General features: G+C 50.5%; 6 protein-coding genes across 6 annotated transcripts; 4 read left to right on the top strand and 2 right to left on the bottom strand.

Annotated features, from left to right (window-relative positions):
• Positions 1-128: 128 nt before the first annotated feature.
• On the bottom strand, positions 129-6,039 carry PGRI_087440 (Arf family guanine nucleotide exchange factor SEC7; the record flags this gene model as incomplete). Its single annotated transcript, XM_040796458.1, has 4 exons — positions 129-465; positions 516-1,902; positions 1,953-4,225; positions 4,277-6,039. 4 exons carry the CDS (start codon positions 6,037-6,039, stop codon positions 129-131), a joined length of 5,760 nt encoding a protein of 1,919 aa, XP_040650996.1.
• A 705-nt stretch (positions 6,040-6,744) lies between these two features.
• Positions 6,745-8,376, top strand: PGRI_087430 (putative pyruvate dehydrogenase complex, dihydrolipoamide acetyltransferase component; the record flags this gene model as incomplete). Its single annotated transcript, XM_040796457.1, has 4 exons — positions 6,745-6,854; positions 6,913-6,962; positions 7,022-7,245; positions 7,303-8,376. The coding sequence occupies 4 exons, from the start codon at positions 6,745-6,747 to the stop codon at positions 8,374-8,376; spliced, it is 1,458 nt and encodes a 485-aa protein (XP_040650995.1).
• A 540-nt stretch (positions 8,377-8,916) lies between these two features.
• PGRI_087420 (uncharacterized protein) lies at positions 8,917-9,586 on the top strand (the record flags this gene model as incomplete). The annotated part of the gene is made up of 4 exons (XM_040796456.1): positions 8,917-8,967; positions 9,019-9,020; positions 9,075-9,491; positions 9,553-9,586. The coding sequence occupies 4 exons, from the start codon at positions 8,917-8,919 to the stop codon at positions 9,584-9,586; spliced, it is 504 nt and encodes a 167-aa protein (XP_040650994.1).
• A 531-nt stretch (positions 9,587-10,117) lies between these two features.
• On the top strand, positions 10,118-11,002 carry PGRI_087410 (golgi SNAP receptor complex member 2 family protein; the record flags this gene model as incomplete). The annotated part of the gene is made up of 4 exons (XM_040796455.1): positions 10,118-10,120; positions 10,168-10,267; positions 10,323-10,504; positions 10,559-11,002. 4 exons carry the CDS (start codon positions 10,118-10,120, stop codon positions 11,000-11,002), a joined length of 729 nt encoding a protein of 242 aa, XP_040650993.1.
• Positions 11,003-11,743: 741 nt separating this feature from the next.
• Positions 11,744-12,938, top strand: PGRI_087400 (malate dehydrogenase; the record flags this gene model as incomplete). The annotated part of the gene is made up of 4 exons (XM_040796454.1): positions 11,744-11,809; positions 11,864-11,981; positions 12,032-12,276; positions 12,345-12,938. 4 exons carry the CDS (start codon positions 11,744-11,746, stop codon positions 12,936-12,938), a joined length of 1,023 nt encoding a protein of 340 aa, XP_040650992.1.
• Positions 12,939-13,295: 357 nt separating this feature from the next.
• PGRI_087390 (ATP-binding protein) lies at positions 13,296-16,115 on the bottom strand (the record flags this gene model as incomplete). The annotated part of the gene is made up of 3 exons (XM_040796453.1): positions 13,296-13,454; positions 13,507-15,422; positions 15,473-16,115. 3 exons carry the CDS (start codon positions 16,113-16,115, stop codon positions 13,296-13,298), a joined length of 2,718 nt encoding a protein of 905 aa, XP_040650991.1.
• Between the last annotated feature and the right edge of the window lie 151 nt (positions 16,116-16,266).

The raw sequence follows: 16,266 nt of genomic DNA, 5'->3' as shown, positions 1-16,266 counted from the left end.
TCAATACAGCTGTGCATATCTAAAGTAGAACAAAATGCTCGTGTGACAACACAAGACCCCGAAGAGTCGGGTTATAGAACGCCGAAAATCAAGCCCGCGGCAAGGATATCCAAAAATCATGCAATAACTTAGACCTGGCTATCGCGGCGCGAGGCTTTCTGGGAGACGGAGCTGCGCGGGCTTATGGGGGCGTCCAAGGGATTGGGTGGAGGAATGCCCAGTCGGACCTCGCCGATCCGGCGCAGTAGAGACTGGAGGGCAACGCGAATCTCCGGGTTGAGATCACGGCTCAAAAGCTCAATTCCAAGCGGGTAAAAGGTCTCGATATGCTTATTAAAGTCATCTTGCGGGAAATTGCTATATCCATCAATGACATCGACCACAACCGGGCGCCAAGCGACGATGTTGCGGTGCTGGGTGTCCTCTTCGAGTCGGACGAAACTGCTGATAATGTCCGCACAAAGTCTAGTGGAATTAGCAATAAATAAAAAAAGAAGCAGGGAAAAATAACTTACGGAATGAGTGCAGCCTCAGTCTCTGCACGGCTGCTCTGTCGTTCCTCTCGCTCGTCGTGATACATTCGGAAGAGAATATGCACGTAGGTGGAGGCACTACCGCTCTCCTGCTTCAATAGGTTAGGAGGCTGCTTCATGAATCCTTGGCGCCAGAGTTGCATCCGCAAATCTTTATCCTCATTGAACTTCTTCGCGAACTGATAACTCTTTTTCAGCAGTCCCATGAGCCGGAGGAGCTCAACACTGGGGATCTGCGCATAGACATTCTCGTTCGAGAAAAGTTCGTGGACAGTTTCAATCATGAGGAGCTGTAGAACGCAGTTCGTGATGATGCGGTTGAAGTAACGACGCCGAGCTGCAGTGACGGCTGCAGGTTGCTGCTGGTCTGACTGAGGACGGTAGTCTTCTAATTCGGCGCGGGCTTCACTTTGGACAGGAGGGTCGCCACTTTCATGGAGAGAAGATGTGCTTTGAGATCCATTGGGCTGCATCGCATCTGGCAAATCTTTGGTTGCTACAGCGGCTTCTGGAGACTGTGTGGGGTTCCCATTAACTGTCTCTGTAGGCTTAGACATCGATGCAGCAGCTGTGAAAAGTTCATAGGCAGTCGTTTTGCTGAAGAGCTCCACGAATGCCCCAACAATCTGGGACCAGTGCTCCTGCTTGAACTTTGTGACATTCTGCAAAATCAGCTGTTGAAGGCAGTTGCTGCCAATCCGCGCAATCGTGTCATTTTCTTGACAAATGCACAATGTTAGTAGTTCTAAGAAGCGGCTCAGCATGTACTCCAAAGCATCGAAATAGTGCGTGAACAAGGTTATCATGTTCCGTAGCGCCTGGATCATTGTTGTGGACAACCAAACTGAAAGATCCTCGTGATTCGGAACCTTGGACATTTCAGACTTAGATTGTAGGACCACGAAAATCGGGTAGAGGAGCTGTCTCCAGAGGACATCCCAAAAGTCCCTGGGGAAATCGCCACCATGTCGGATTAGCGTATCGAAGAGGTACGTGAGTGCCCGTGAGCGGACCTCGAGATCATCCCCGGTCATGAGTACATCTTGGAATGCGATGAGAATCGGATACCAGAACTGCTCCTCTTGTGATTGACGGGTAAGTTGTTTAGCAAGATTGGTTCCATTCTCCTGGAAGGTGGCCGCTGAGACACCACGGTGTGACAAGGGGCATTCTGGAGTCCGTAGCATTTTGGTGACGGTAGACTTGAGAGTCTCAATTGCCTGAAGCGATTTCTTTTGGAACCTGGAGTTCTTTGAGAATTCAGTCAGGCATACAATGAGATCTGCAAAGGCGCCTTGAGTGATCACTACGCCAAATCTGGTGTTGTAGACTTGGGTGACATGATCAAAAGCCATGTTTACGATTCCCTCTATTTGATGCGTTAGCGAGTGACGGAGTAATTCGACGGGAGATGCTTACCATAAGGTTCTCGTGCTGCGACCGTGAAGACACCAAACATGGTCTTCCAGCCCGAACGAATATTGTCACCACGGGCCTGAATCATCTGGATCAGACATCGCAGAATCATGTCCTTGACAGCAGCAGTGGTGCTGTTTGCCATCACATGTTCGAAAGGCTTAAGGAAGTCCTTCTGGAACTTGAAGCCAGGCAACTCCTCGATCTCCATGAAGCGCATCGAAAGCTGCCGGAGCGAATCCAAGGCAAAGAAAACAACCGTGGTATTAGAGTGGCAGCCAACTTGATTGAAGTGCTGACCCAAAACATCCCAGATCTTGGACCACTCAATCCTAACACGAGTCATGTTGTAGTAACTGATCTCGACGAGCTTCTGCAGACTGTAGGTTCGGGGCGAATCAGTGTGACCGGAAGATTGAATCTCTTGCCAGCTGACCTCGCTCAAGGCCCGAACGAAGTCGATAATGGCCTCATGCGACAAATTGGCAGTATTGGTGAAGATACGGTCCACGCCACGAATCATATCTGCTGAGCGGCTCTCCATGGCAATTTCTGGGCGGAAAGCGGTTGGCCCATTCACAGAGCGAGGACGAGGGCGCCGTGTGCTTTGCATAGATCTGCGGGAGGTATCTCCTGATGAGGGTGCCCTTGAAACATCAGGCAGCGATAACTCATCGACACCATCACTCAAGAGTTGTAGTCGATCAAGTTGACTGACACATGTCAAAACATCCCGCCACGAGCCCTGGAGGTGGTTGCCCTCGGTGAAGGCGACGTCGAGCAAGGCTTTCAGGGCCTCGACATTTTTGGCCATCATCTCCCTCACGTTTCCGAGGTTAGTAAACTTTGCCAAGGCAGTTACAAACGCCACACGGGGAGTCTCTAGATCGAAGGCACAGCTGATCCGGATGGACAATTTGAGGCCCTCCATGCAGAGCTTGATGGTTTCCAGGTTCGAGGTGTCCTGCATCGGTGCAGACAGACCAGATAGGAAAGACATCCATGTGACGTTGAACATGGATCCAACATGACGGTCTGATGTTGCGGGAATGAAGTGAGAAAGTGCATCTTTGACTGCTGTCTTGCGTTGGGCCCGAATCAAGGAACGATAGAGTTGTTCCGTCTTGTTCGCCATTTCCTCCGAAGCTTGTGCATATTTCTCGCCCTGGATGTCTCGTCCAACGGTAGCAAATACCTGTCCAGCTCTGGTGGCAAGACCAGTGGGAGCGGCGGGTTGAGGGTTGAGGTTGGCAGCATGTTCCTGCTCAGTGTATAGCACGATTTCGTTGCTTCCAATTTCCTCATAAATGGCCCCAAGATATTCGGCTGGCAGGTCTTGACTGTCATTGATCCCGCGGTTGTTCTTGATGAAGTCCTCCTTGGTCATACGGCGGCCCTTCATTTTCGAACTGTGCTGATCTGTGTTAAGTAGAATCACCGAGTATGCAAGCACATAGGCGGTGTCAGCGTTGGCAAAGGCATTAGGGTTTTGAGTTGTATATCGTTCGGCAAACTTCAGCATGAACCGATCGATCTTCTGGGCTTCACCAGGCAGACGGAAATGCTGCAAAAACGAGCGGAGGGATTCAACAAACCGTCTCTTTGTGAAGTCCATTAGATCGACAAAAGCATGCATAATAGCAATGTTCTGCGGCTCTCCCTCACCAAGATACTCTCCCAGCACGGTTTTGTCAATGCGGTCCGTGCGAAGAAGGAGGTTGGCAATGTCTTCAGGAGATTCGGATTCGATGAAGCCTTCTTTCAAAAAGGCCTTGATGCCACGCTTGGGCTTGAAATTGAATTGCTGGACGGCATTTGTGAGAGCAATTTTTCGTTGCTTGACTTTCTCAATCTGGCTTGGGTCATCTTCAGGCATAGGTGTTGACCGGCCCGTGCCACTCTCGAAGGACTCAGGATGCGGTGAAACGAGTACGCTTGTGTCTAAGGATTCACGGGAGTTGTCCATAGACTTAGAGGGAATGGCTGCCTCGGGCTGTTCATCCATGCGGTGTGTAGCCCAGTTGTCCAATGAGCGCAATATCTCCACAAGGCACTCTAGACCCTGCTGCTTCAATCCGTACTCCGATGGAATGTGAGGCATTGGAGGCGGCGGGGTAGGGACGATGTGGGCGCTTGTCAATGAAGGAGGAAGAGTTCCTCGATGGTGCCATTCGGAACCAATAGACATTTTAGTGTGCTGTTCTTGGTACTGATGTTGCTGAGAAGATGTTGTTACAACCGGCACACTCGAGTACCGGGACAATTGCTCGATGATACTGAGGAAGTTAGTTCACGTCTAAGAAGAGCAAGAATTCAGTAACACATACTTCTGGAAGATATTCTCCAGTGCGGTCCTGTCACAGTCGTAGTTGAGATAAATTTCAACCAGAGCTCGTGGATCACCACCTAGTCTCTCTAGAATCTCCATGAAGTACTGCTTTTGGAACGCAGGAGCGCCGCGCTTCTCCAGAATGGCCAGATAGATTTCTTTTAAGAACACCTCGAGTTCCTTTTTCATCATAACTCTCATGTCCTTCAGCATCAGCCAGAAAATCTCACAGCAAACTTTGAAGACATGAGGCACGGCGCTAGAACCATTGCGACTTAAACTTAGGCACAAATGCGGCCGTACAGCTAGAAGGAGATTCATTCCATCCACACTGGATGAGCTGTTCTTGATTGCTGCCAGAGGGGATAAAAAGGTTGCGGTGTGGTTGTTGATCAGATAGTGAATCAAGTGCAGCGAAAGTAGCTTCGACCTCATGTTCTGGGATTTGACATCTTGCTGCTGCTCATGAGTCAGAATTTTATGGCTCAACTTGCAGAGCGCTCGGAAAACCAAGAAAGCATCCTTGACATAAATCTCATCCACATCGTCCTCGGCCGAGCTATCATCATCTCTCTCCTCCGGGATTCCTGACATTGACCTCGTCGTTGAACGCCGCTTAGCGCGCGTGACCGTAGTCGGCGCGTTGTCATTGACTGTGGTAACCTCCTTAGGCGACTCGAAACTTTGTAGGGTGAGCTTCTCGGCGGTAGGCTCTTTGGTCACGGGCTGATCAGCCACAGAAACAGAAGCCGCCTCCGAGATTTGGCCCACGTCACTTGCCGATGCATCGAGGCCCGAGGATGGTTTTTCCAGCTCTCGCACTCGGAGCTCTTTAAGATCCATCCGTGTCCGCACTCGATCAAATACTGTGCTGACCATTTGTGTGAGCGACCCCTGAGCGATTTGTTGGTTCTGACTGGATTTGGAGTAGATGAAGATATTGTAGATCTGGCGGACGGCTTTTAGGAGACCAGCTCCATGCACGACGATCTTGTCGTTCAGGACCGCAGCCAACAACGATTTGATGATTTGCTGTTGGATTTCAACCGCCGTCGCTTCATTCTCGAAGCAGTCGCAGATCGCATCGATAGCACGCTCAATAAGTGGAGGTTGTTCGGGGGTGTCTTTGTTCTGTGTCTCGGCGGATGGGAATGCGAAATAGGAGTATGTGATCAACTTTCCAATGCAGTCCAATGCAGTTACCTGGAGAGGAATGCTGAGGGCTTTGCTTGCTAGATGCAGAGGGCGGAAGATCAACTCTGGATCAATCGCTTGGCCATCGGGTTGCCTAATATTGGCCAGGGCGACCTGTGTGGCATCCTCCAGCTTTTTGTCCCTCCGGGCATCCCGCGAGGCGGCGATATTGTCCAGAGCCGTCACAATAAAGACCGTCGAGCTGACTGGGCTGGATCGTTGGGTCATAAACGTAGCAGTTGTTGACCGCGAATCCGATCGCAGCCTGCTTTCTGCTGCATTGTTGTCTTCCTGGGGTGGTTCCTGGATCGTGGGCGGACCGTTTGTTTGGGGTTCTTCAGCCTGTTCAGGTTCGTCCTTGGGTGGCACCTCCGGTTTTTCTTCATTTTCCTGGCCCACAGCTACTTCCTTATCGCCCTCCTGGCTGGATTCTTGTGATTCAGTCTGCTCGGGCAGTGTTGGCTCGTCGGAGTTTGGTACTGTAGGAGATACGTCGGGGGTCTCGACGGGTTTCTCAGGCATTTCAATGGGTTGGGTCGGCTCGGAGCCGGGGTCGGTGTCCGCCATGGTCAAGTAGACTCCGGGCGGAGTGATCTAATTAGATCAGAAACATTGAACGAGCAAACGTGGGGAAGCTCGAAACAATCGCAATGACATGTAAGGACGGGGGCTGCGTGTCTTCTCCGAATCGGGACTAATGCATGCTTACCTCAGCTAAAGGATTGGCCGCCTTGGGATGTCGGGGGGCCTCTGGAGATTCCCAAGGTTTTCACCGGCGCTTTTGTCTGGCAGAACGCTGCCTGTCTGGTTCTGTATCTATGTACTATCGATCCTACATACATATCATGAACCCTTTTGCAATAGGATATTTTGAGGTGGTACAAGTGGGAATATTTCCTATAATGATAAGTTATCTTTGAGTTAATATCTCCTAGGTTGAGTTTGTTTTCAAAAGCTTTTCAATGTCCTTTTTTGATGTATACCTAAGGCGGTGAGAGCGGCATTAGTCATTAGTCCCCGAAAAAAAGCCAGCTGGAAAGGTAAATTACAACACGTGACTATATCGGAAGAGGCCGCTGCCGCTCCTCTCACCGGGAGCCACAGGTAGCTCAACAGAAAAGTTCGTGATTTAGAGGCATCTTCTTCCACCCCAACCTTATCCATTCTTGGCCTTCCACGTTTTCTCTGTGCCGGGATCTTTTTATTCTTTCATCTCAGCGTTAAGGGCCTTTATTTCTTTTTCTTCTATAATCACAGCAAGTCTTAGGCACCATGGTTGCGTCAGCTATCCGGATGCGCACCCCGAGCGCCATGTTCATGTCTAGAGGTGCTGCCGCTATGCGCCGGCCCCAGGTCTCCTCCAAGCTCCAGGAGGTGATCCAGTAAGTTTAATTGATATCAATTGTGATTGTGGGTTGATACTGATGATGTTTCCACTAGGACCCAAGTGCCTGCCCTCTCTGCCCTTTCCCGCTTCTATGCCTCCAAGTGTATGACAATTGATATATCCCCTTGTCCCACACAACATTTCTAATATGCCTGCCCATAGCTTTCCCTCCCCACACAATCATCAGCATGCCGGCTCTTTCGCCGACAATGACCGCCGGAAACATCGGCGTGTGGCAGAAGCATGCCGGCGATACCCTCCAGCCCGGCGATGTCCTGGTAGAGATTGAGACCGACAAGGCACAGATGGACTTTGAGTTCCAGGAGGAGGGCGTTCTGGCTAAGGTTCTGAAGGAGAGCGGCGAGAAGGATATTTCCGTTGGCTCGGTAAGAAATTTCCCGGTTTTACTCCGTGAAGTTCCATGAATCTGACTTGCCTTATAGCCCATTGCCGTCCTTGTTGAGGAGGGTGAGGATGTTTCTGCCTTTGAGTCTTTCACCCTGGCCGATGCCGGTGGTGACAAGGCTGCCCCCGCTGCTGAGAAGAAGGAGGAGCCTAAGAGCGCCGAGCCCTCAACCCCGGCCCCCGCTGAGGAGGCACCCGCCGCCCAGGAGCCTGAGACTTCCGGCGAGAAGCTCCAGCCCAGTCTTGACCGCGAGCCTACTATCAGCCCTGCGGCCAAGGTCCTGGCCCTCGAGAAGGGTGTGTCCATCAATGGCCTCAAGGGTACCGGTCGTGGTGGTGTCATCACCAAGGAGGACGTTGAGAAGGCCAAGCCCGCCGCCACTGCTGTCTCTGGCGAGGCCCCCTTCGAAGAGATTCCTGTCAGCTCCATGCGCAAGACCATTGCCAACCGTCTTAAGCAGTCCATGGCCGAGAACCCCCACTACTTCGTCTCCACTACTCTCTCTGTTACCAAGCTTTTGAAGCTCCGCCAGGCCCTGAACGCTTCCGCTGAGGGTCAGTACAAGCTTTCCGTCAATGACTTCTTGGTCAAGGCATGCGCTGTTGCCCTCCTGAAGGTCCCCCAGGTTAACTCCAGCTGGCGCGAGGAGAACGGCCAGGCCGTGATCCGTCAGCACAACACCGCTGATATCAGCGTCGCTGTGTCTACCCCCTCTGGTTTGATCACCCCCGTTGTCAAGAACGTCCAGGGTCTCGGACTCTCCAGCATCTCCAAGCAGATCAAGGACCTTGGCAAGCGTGCCCGTGAGAACAAGCTTAAGCCTGAGGAATACCAGGGTGGTACTTTCACCATCTCCAACATGGGTATGAACCCTGCTGTCGAGCGCTTCACCGCTGTCATCAACCCCCCGCAGGCCGGTATCCTGGCTGTTGGCACCACCCGCAAGGTCGCTATCCCCGTCGAGACCGAGGAGGGCACCGTTACCGAGTGGGACGACCAGATCGTTGTCACCGGTAGCTTCGACCACAAGGTGGTTGACGGCGCCGTTGGCGGTGAATGGATCAAGGAGCTGAAGAAGGTCGTCGAGAACCCTCTGGAGCTTCTGCTGTAAATAGCGAAGCCCTCTCGTTCTGACTTATCTGTAATCTGTATTAAAACACCTTGCCTCCCCCATTAGACCATTCCATAGGTCCCATTTGTTTTTGATCTATTTAGCAGCTTTAAATCCTCCCAATGGAATTTTTCACAACTTCTTTTTAATGTTTTTGAAATCACGTAAGTGGCTGAGGCCAGGGGCTCGAGGGTTGAATCAAGAGCATTTCCCATATCTTTTAACTAAGTTGAATGAGTTATTCACAGGATATATGTGTTTTAGAATAGAAACATTTCCTAGAATATCAGAGTCATATCATCCTACTATAGGTAAATGTGAGATCGGAAATTAAACCCCCCATAGAACCAGGGTGGGCCCAGATAGGTCAATGATGTCACACCCCCAGCTTCCTTGGTATAAATCCGTTCTCTTCCCCTCAAACTCCTTCTTTCCCACACGTTTCTGGTAACCCTTTGCCATATTTTCTTTTCCTAGCCGGGATTTTCTCTAGACCCATTACCTTCTCTAGATCCATTACCTTCAAATACCCTCACCAACATGTCTTACGCCGACGCAGCTGCAAAGGGCCCCAAGCAGTCCCCTGAGGATGTAAGTACATGGATTCAAGCCTATCTATATTTCAGAACTAACAATTAATAGGCGTGAGTTATCTATAGTATCTAGTATTATTGACACACATCTAACATGTCCAACAGCCGCGCTCCCCCTGTGGGCGGAGTCTATCATGATGAATCCGAGAGCACGGCCTCGTTGATCGACGTCGATGGGCCCCATGTGCAGACTGTAGAGTCTGGCTTCCTCGAGAACGATGTTCAAACCACCACCCAGGCAGAGCGGATAGAGCGCGAATCCGAGGAGAAGGAGAAGGAGAAGCGCGAGACCGAGGAAAAGAAGAAGAGGGCCAAGACTCAGAAGGTCAAGAGCAGTGGCATCTGTGAAAACAGCTCCAACCCTGTATTCATCGCCAATGCTGCTATCGCAACTGTGGTCGGTGCAGGCCTCGGCTTCGGTGCCTACAAGCAACACGCGCGGGGCAACCTCTCCTGGGAGATGGTCGGACTCTCTGCTGGTGCTGTTGGAATCTTTGGTGCGGTGGACTACTTTGTCAGCAAGTAAGTGTTGCATATAACTTTGGACTTGTGAGTATGCAAATGATGCTAACCCATGGTTTAGGTGGTTCTTGCAGAACAAGTTCCCTCCCAAATAGATGTATTGTTTCATCTGTTATTTTTGGTGTTGCCTAATTGCTTTATGTTTTGATATACCATCCCAGCTCTTCTGTGGTTTGCATTATGTTCATTTGGCGAAAATGGAGTCGGATCGGATTGACTGTACCAGTACCTTAACGACGATATCATTTTCCTTGAAGCTAGTAACAGTAACATGTAACAGCCTAGTAAAGTATAGCTTGTTACATAGTAGCGATCACCTCGAACTTAGGATAATGTAGAATCTAAAAATATCCCGAGGGCTTGCAGGTGTACTCCGTATGTCATTGTTGTATAAAATGCTCGTACCTGAAGGCGGTGAACTACGTCAGAATGGGCCAAACAAGACCATCTGGCCTCCGGTTGGATCAGTTGATGTCCACCTCGGTTGGAAATAAATCCACTAGCTCAGGAGCTTGCCATCTCTTATTCATCCCATTCTCAGTTCCAGTGCTCCATTTTCTAGGACTGCCGGGTGTACAAGCAATCCAAGAGTCCAATCTATACAAGCCGTTCGCCGCATTGACAACATGGTATATTACAGTTCCCCGCGAGAGGTTTACACAGCTGACATGAACAGAACTCGCTATTCAACTCTGCTTTAAAGCAATCATCGTCCATCCGCCGTGATCTGGACACTTTTTCACAGTCACCAGCTACCTCCTCGCCCGCGTTACAAGGTGCGCTCCTACCACCGACTCTTTGCAAGCCAATATATTGACTTGAAGCTTCTAGGCCAGATTGCAGCCTCCTTAGCATCGCTTTCCCGCACCGTTGATGACTACTCAGCGCTTTCTAAGAAGGAACTAATTCCCGAGAAGCAACAAAAGGCATTCGACCGCGTCAAAAACTTCCGAAATGAGCTCGCAGACTATCGGACACAATTCGATCGACTCCGCAAAGAACGTGAGGATGCAGTATGTTTTGATCAATCCTTTGGCAGAGTCTTTCCAATACTGACCCAGTACCAGCAATCGGTTGCCAACCACAATGAACTCCTAGGCCGTCGCCCACACCACGCCGCAACACCAGAGAATCCCTATGCACAGTCTTCACTTCCACAGAGCACCTCAGCCTTTGGTCCCTCATCCTCTAGCCTCAGCTTTGGCGCTGGCCCGGCAGACTATAACCGCGAAACCGCCGCGCTGCGCGAGCAGTCCTTCTTCTCCAATACACATAACCAACTCGATGATTTCCTGGACCGAGGAAGAGCGGTCCTTGCTGATCTAGGGCAGCAGCGTGAAGTACTCAAGGGAACACAGCGTCGACTATACAGCGTCGCAAACACACTCGGTGTGAGCGGTGATACAATCCGGATGGTGGAGCGGCGGGCACGTCAGGATAAGTGGATTTTCTGGGGTGGAGTGGTGATTTTCTTCTTGTTCTGCTGGGCAGTACTGCACTTTTTGCGCTAGGGTTATATCACTCTGTGTTCTTATTTTCTACCTCGGTTATTTTGGGAGCTGGCGAGAGTTCTCGGGGCTCACCTGGGTAGGACGTGGTTTTGTATCTTGTATTGGGTTCATCAGCGTCGGCGTTTGGTCTTTGCAGTTGATGTCCTTATTGCCAATCAAGTGTGTTATCTTGGGGAGTGTGGTATTTGTAAATGTATATATATATATGTGAGCTGTATATGCTACCTGCAGTTATAGTTCATTAGCTTCGAGACAAGGGAATTACTCTTAATCACATGGGACTATTGGAAATTAGAACTTGGCCTATGTTACTCCGAACATATACCAGTTACACTTTCAATTACCTATAAGCTGGTCATTTCAAGACATTGAGGTTCCTATCAAAGATTTGGATATATTTGAAGTGTTCAAGCAAATATCTCATGTAAAATAGTTTCTAGTACCTTTGGCACATGAAATTAATTACCTAGCTAGGCAAAATGTTGCGACACAGCAGTACATTCCCAGAATAGCATGAAATTAGATATCATTTGAATCCTAGAGACATTCTCATTCTAAATTTCATCTAATAAACAGAATAAAACTAAACAATTTCAAAACAATTGAACATAACAACCTCAGCCGACCATCGGGAGCTCGGGAGGACGGAAACTGTTGTGGAGCCCCAGCCAATCTCTTTCACCGGAATCTCTCCTTCTCCTTCTCTTCTTCTCTTTCCACATCCTCACCGAATATCACATCATGTTCGCCGCTCGTCGCACTGTCAACCTCTTCCAGAAGCGTGCCTTCTCGGCCTCCGCTATCAATGTCCGTGAAAGCAGATGCATTTTCTCTTCCAATTGAGCTAACTATTTCCCTCAGGCCTCTAAGGTCGCCGTTCTCGGTGCCGCCGGTGGTATTGGCCAGCCTCTCTCCCTGCTGCTGAAGCTCAACCCCCGTGTTTCCGAGCTCGCTCTCTACGATATCCGCGGTGGACCCGGTATGATGATGTTTCGAATTCAACACAATCCAATTACTGACTTTGATCAGGTGTCGCTGCTGATTTGAGCCACATCAACACCAACAGCACCGTCACTGGTTACAACCCCGATGCTTCCGGTCTCCGTGACTGCCTTTCCGGCGCCGAGATCATCCTCATCCCTGCCGGTGTTCCCCGCAAGCCCGGTATGACCCGTGATGACCTCTTCAACACCAACGCCTCCATCGTCCGCGACCTTGCTAAGGCCGCTGCCGAGGCTGCCCCCAAGGCTCACGTCCTGGTCATTGCCAACCCCGTAAGTCGCAATAATCATCAATAATCATCTCAATTAAGATACCCTACTAACTATTCATCGTTAAAAAGGTCAACTCCACCGTTCCCATCGTTGCCGAGGTCTACAAGGCCCGCAACGTCTACGACCCCAAGCGTCTGTTCGGTGTCACCACCCTTGACGTCGTCCGTGCCTCGCGCTTCATCTCGCAGGTCCAGAGCACCAACCCCGCCGATGAGGCTGTCCCCGTCGTTGGTGGCCACTCCGGTGTGACCATCGTTCCCCTGCTTTCGCAGTCCAACCACTCCTCCATTGCCGGCCAGGCCCGCGATGCTCTTGTCAACCGCATCCAGTTCGGTGGTGACGAGGTTGTCAAGGCCAAGGACGGTGCCGGCTCCGCCACCCTCTCCATGGCCATGGCCGGTGCCCGCTTCGCTGAGTCTCTTCTCCGCGCCGCCCAGGGCGAGAAGGGTGTCATTGAGCCCACCTTCGTCGACTCCCCTCTGTACAAGGACCAGGGTATCGACTTCTTCGCTTCCCGCGTCGAGCTCGGCCCCAACGGTGTTGAGAAGATCAACTCTGTTGGCGAGGTCAACGAGTACGAGCAGGGTCTCCTCGATGCCTGCCTGGCTGACCTGAAGAAGAACATCCAGAAGGGTGTTGACTTCGTCAAGGCCAACCCTTGAAAAGTTCCATGTACAACCATCCATATCTCGTCGTGACTTTTGTTTGTGCTATAATGAAAGTGTATGACATTGTTCTTTACTAGATCGATAATCCATTATAATAAATCGGTCTACATTACGATCCTGACTTGTAGCTGTATTCATTCTCAACTATCATGTATTGAGACTACCTAAACTCATTCACTCCATGTCCGCAATGCAAAAGAAACCAAGACGTCGTAACTGAAGAATCTGTACCTGAGATAAACCGAAAACAGCAATCATGAAAAACAATGAAAGGAAAAGTAAATAGCAAGCTCAATACCAGATCTGCACTGATCTTCATAGTCAAGTACCCAAATTTCCCAAGAGAAATAATCAAGTATAGCTCCGCATGGCATCCAGGTATCCCGTTCCACCACGCAGATCTTGATCGAAAGTCTCAGCCACCTCTAGCACACGCTTAATATGCTCCATGGAGAGCGGCGCATTCTCATTGACAGCCAGGGCTTGAGCAGTGCGAACAGAGTTTTTGATCTGTAAATCAGTTAGTCTCAATACCAGAATAGGATATAATTAGTAAACATACCTGTCGCCCGTTCAACGTATGTCTAGAAAGCATATCATAATCTTCCTCAGAGAAGGACGCAATATGCACACCCTCAATAGCACGCACACGCTCCAAGAACATCTTCCAAATACTCTTCTTCGCCTTGGAAGTAAGATCGCCATACCGCAAAGCGACATGGATACGCGACTGGAACGCATCATCGAACGTCTCAACCCGATTAGTAGTCAAGAACAGAATACCCTGGAAATACTCCAACAGACGGAGGAAGATGCTGACAAGCGCGTTGCGATGGATATCATGGATAGTGCGCTTCTCGAGGAACACATCCGCCTCGTCGAGAAGAAGCACAGCACCCCACGAATGGGCGATATCCAGGATCTTGTTCAGTTCCGCTTCCAGCGTCCGAGAGTCTGTACCCAGTTCTCCGGCGGAGACCATATATAACGGGCGACGGAGGAGCTCCGCAATTCCCTCTGCCGTCAGGGTCTTACCCGTACCGGGTGGACCATGCAACACGGCAACAAGACCCTTACCCTTACCCTGGATGACATCGTCGATGTTCTGCGCTGCGTTGAAAGTATGCGATTCGACGAGGGCCTTGACGATGGACTTTTGGTTTGCGGGGAGGACGAGCGAGCCAAAGGCTTCCTTATCCCATTCGATATCACTGATACCAGAGATGGTGAACTCGAGCCAGAGTTTCTCGCTGAAAGCAAAGCCCAGCACGACTGGTGATGCGACGAGGAGTTCTTCCTCGGTGAACTCGCGTTCCTTGGTATCAGCGGCGCCCTCAATGCGATCCATCTTCTCTTTCTGGATTTCCGCGCCGTTCTCGTCGACTTCGACCTCCACGACGCGAGGACATCCGTCTGTGTCTTCGACGACTTTGTACATCGTCCGTGGGGTGTCGGAGGCACCGCCGTGCTCGGAGTCGGAGTCGGAGGCACAGCAGCAGCCGTCGCTTTCGTCGCCTTCATTATCGCTCACCCCGAGATCCTCCGGGTCAATTAGATCCGGGTCTTTGGGTCGGACGGTAGAGATGGGGTAGTTTGGGTTGATGCGACGGTGGATGGCTGGGTCGATCATAACGCGGCCGTTGATGTTGACCTTGATGATGAGGGAGCGCTTTTTCTTGTAGAAGGCCATACCTTTGTGGAAGCGGTAGTTCATACCGCGGAGGGCGACGAAGCGTTTACCGCGTTCGATGAGACGGGCTCGTAGAGCTTCGGCGTCGCGGTGGTATTTCAGTGGGTAGCAGGCGAGACTTGTGATTTTGCGGGCGCCTTTGAAGGCGTCGACTTCGGCGGACATCGTGCCGAAGCCGTAGTCTTTGCCGTCGTACTCGAGGTAGCGGCCGTCGACACTGTACCACTGACCTTTCATGAAGGAGGACTCTTTGATGGCGTACTCGATTTTGAAAGCTCGGGGTTCATCGGAACTACCGTAGGTTGGGGTGTAGGCGATGGTGTTTGGCTTGTACAACGCCCACAGTAGATCGAATGTGATGGTGTTAGCCTCGAGGAGAGGGTAGAGGGTCTTCTTGATGTCTGCGTAATCGGTATCGAGGTATTTGATCAGGACCTTCAGGTGGGAAGCTTTGGTTGCAGCGATCTTTCTGGCTTTTTTCTTCTTCTCGTTGCGTGATTGTTTCTTCAGATCCTTCATGTACTGCCTTGTTTCCTCCAGATACAAGAACAGCATGTTTGGATCGACGACGGCGGGTTCCTGAACGAGACTGACGCCCTTGACACCGTCCATGATTTTGGAGAGGGCATCGCGGAGGGGTTTACTCTTGATATCGACGACAGTCTCGAGGTACTTGTTTTCCCAGTTGAATTTACGACGAATGTTGAAGATGTACTGATCCCATTCGTCGGCATCGGGGTCATCCACCGTTTCAGTGAGCTTGTACTTGTGAATGGTGGTATCCCATACTGTAACAAGTTAGCAAGGCCCATGCAATTTGAGAAGGGAATCAACTTACATTGATCTACACGCTTATAAGCCACCTTTGAAGCGGGCTTCTTCCTCTTCGACCGTTTCTCCCGGCGAGTTTCACCCACGGCATCACTGGCAGCCAAGTCCTCCGAAGCCAGTTCACGCAACTTCTTAGCTCTTTTTTTGCTAAGTTTGAGCTTTGTGACTAATTTCCGCAAGGCCTTGTCATCTATCTCGTCATCGGAATCAGTAGAAGATGCCGAATCTGACTCAGAGGGAGAATCGGATTCCGAATCGGACGACTCCACCTTGCGCGACCGTTGCTTCTTCTTCTTACGACGTTTCTTATCCTTCAACGCACGTTTCGCACGCGCCTTTCGCAGCCGTCGCTTGCGCTTCTCGGTATTTGAGTCGCTCTCTGAATCGGATTCTTCCTCAGAGTCGGCATCGCTGTCCGATTCTGAAGATGAAGAAGATTCAGAGGAGCTATCACTCTCTTCCTTTTTCTTATTCTTCTTTTTATGTTTTTTGCACAGTTTGGGGGCAGAGGCAGGGGTAGTTTCGGATGCGGGGGCGACAGCATCTTTGACTTCTTTGACATCTTTGACATCTGTAGATTGGGCAGAGCCATTCAAGTTGTCTGGAACAACTTCATCTTTGGGCTCGACTGGGGTAGAAGTGGGATCCATAGCTGTAAGCTGTAAGCTGCAGGTTGCATGCGGCTGAAGCCGTCAGCTGAGGGGAAAGTTCAAGAGAGTTAATGATTCAAAGTTGGGGGGAAACGAGATTAAATAGTGAAATGAAAGGAAAATTAAGACACAAAAATACAAAGAAGAAGAA

This window comes from Penicillium griseofulvum (assembly GCF_001561935.1).
Source record: "Penicillium griseofulvum strain PG3 chromosome Unknown contig_11, whole genome shotgun sequence".
Classification (NCBI taxonomy): Eukaryota; Fungi; Ascomycota; class Eurotiomycetes; order Eurotiales; family Aspergillaceae; genus Penicillium; species Penicillium griseofulvum.
The sequence above is the reverse complement of the archived record's forward strand: the minus strand, read 5'-3'. Positions and strand labels throughout refer to the sequence as shown.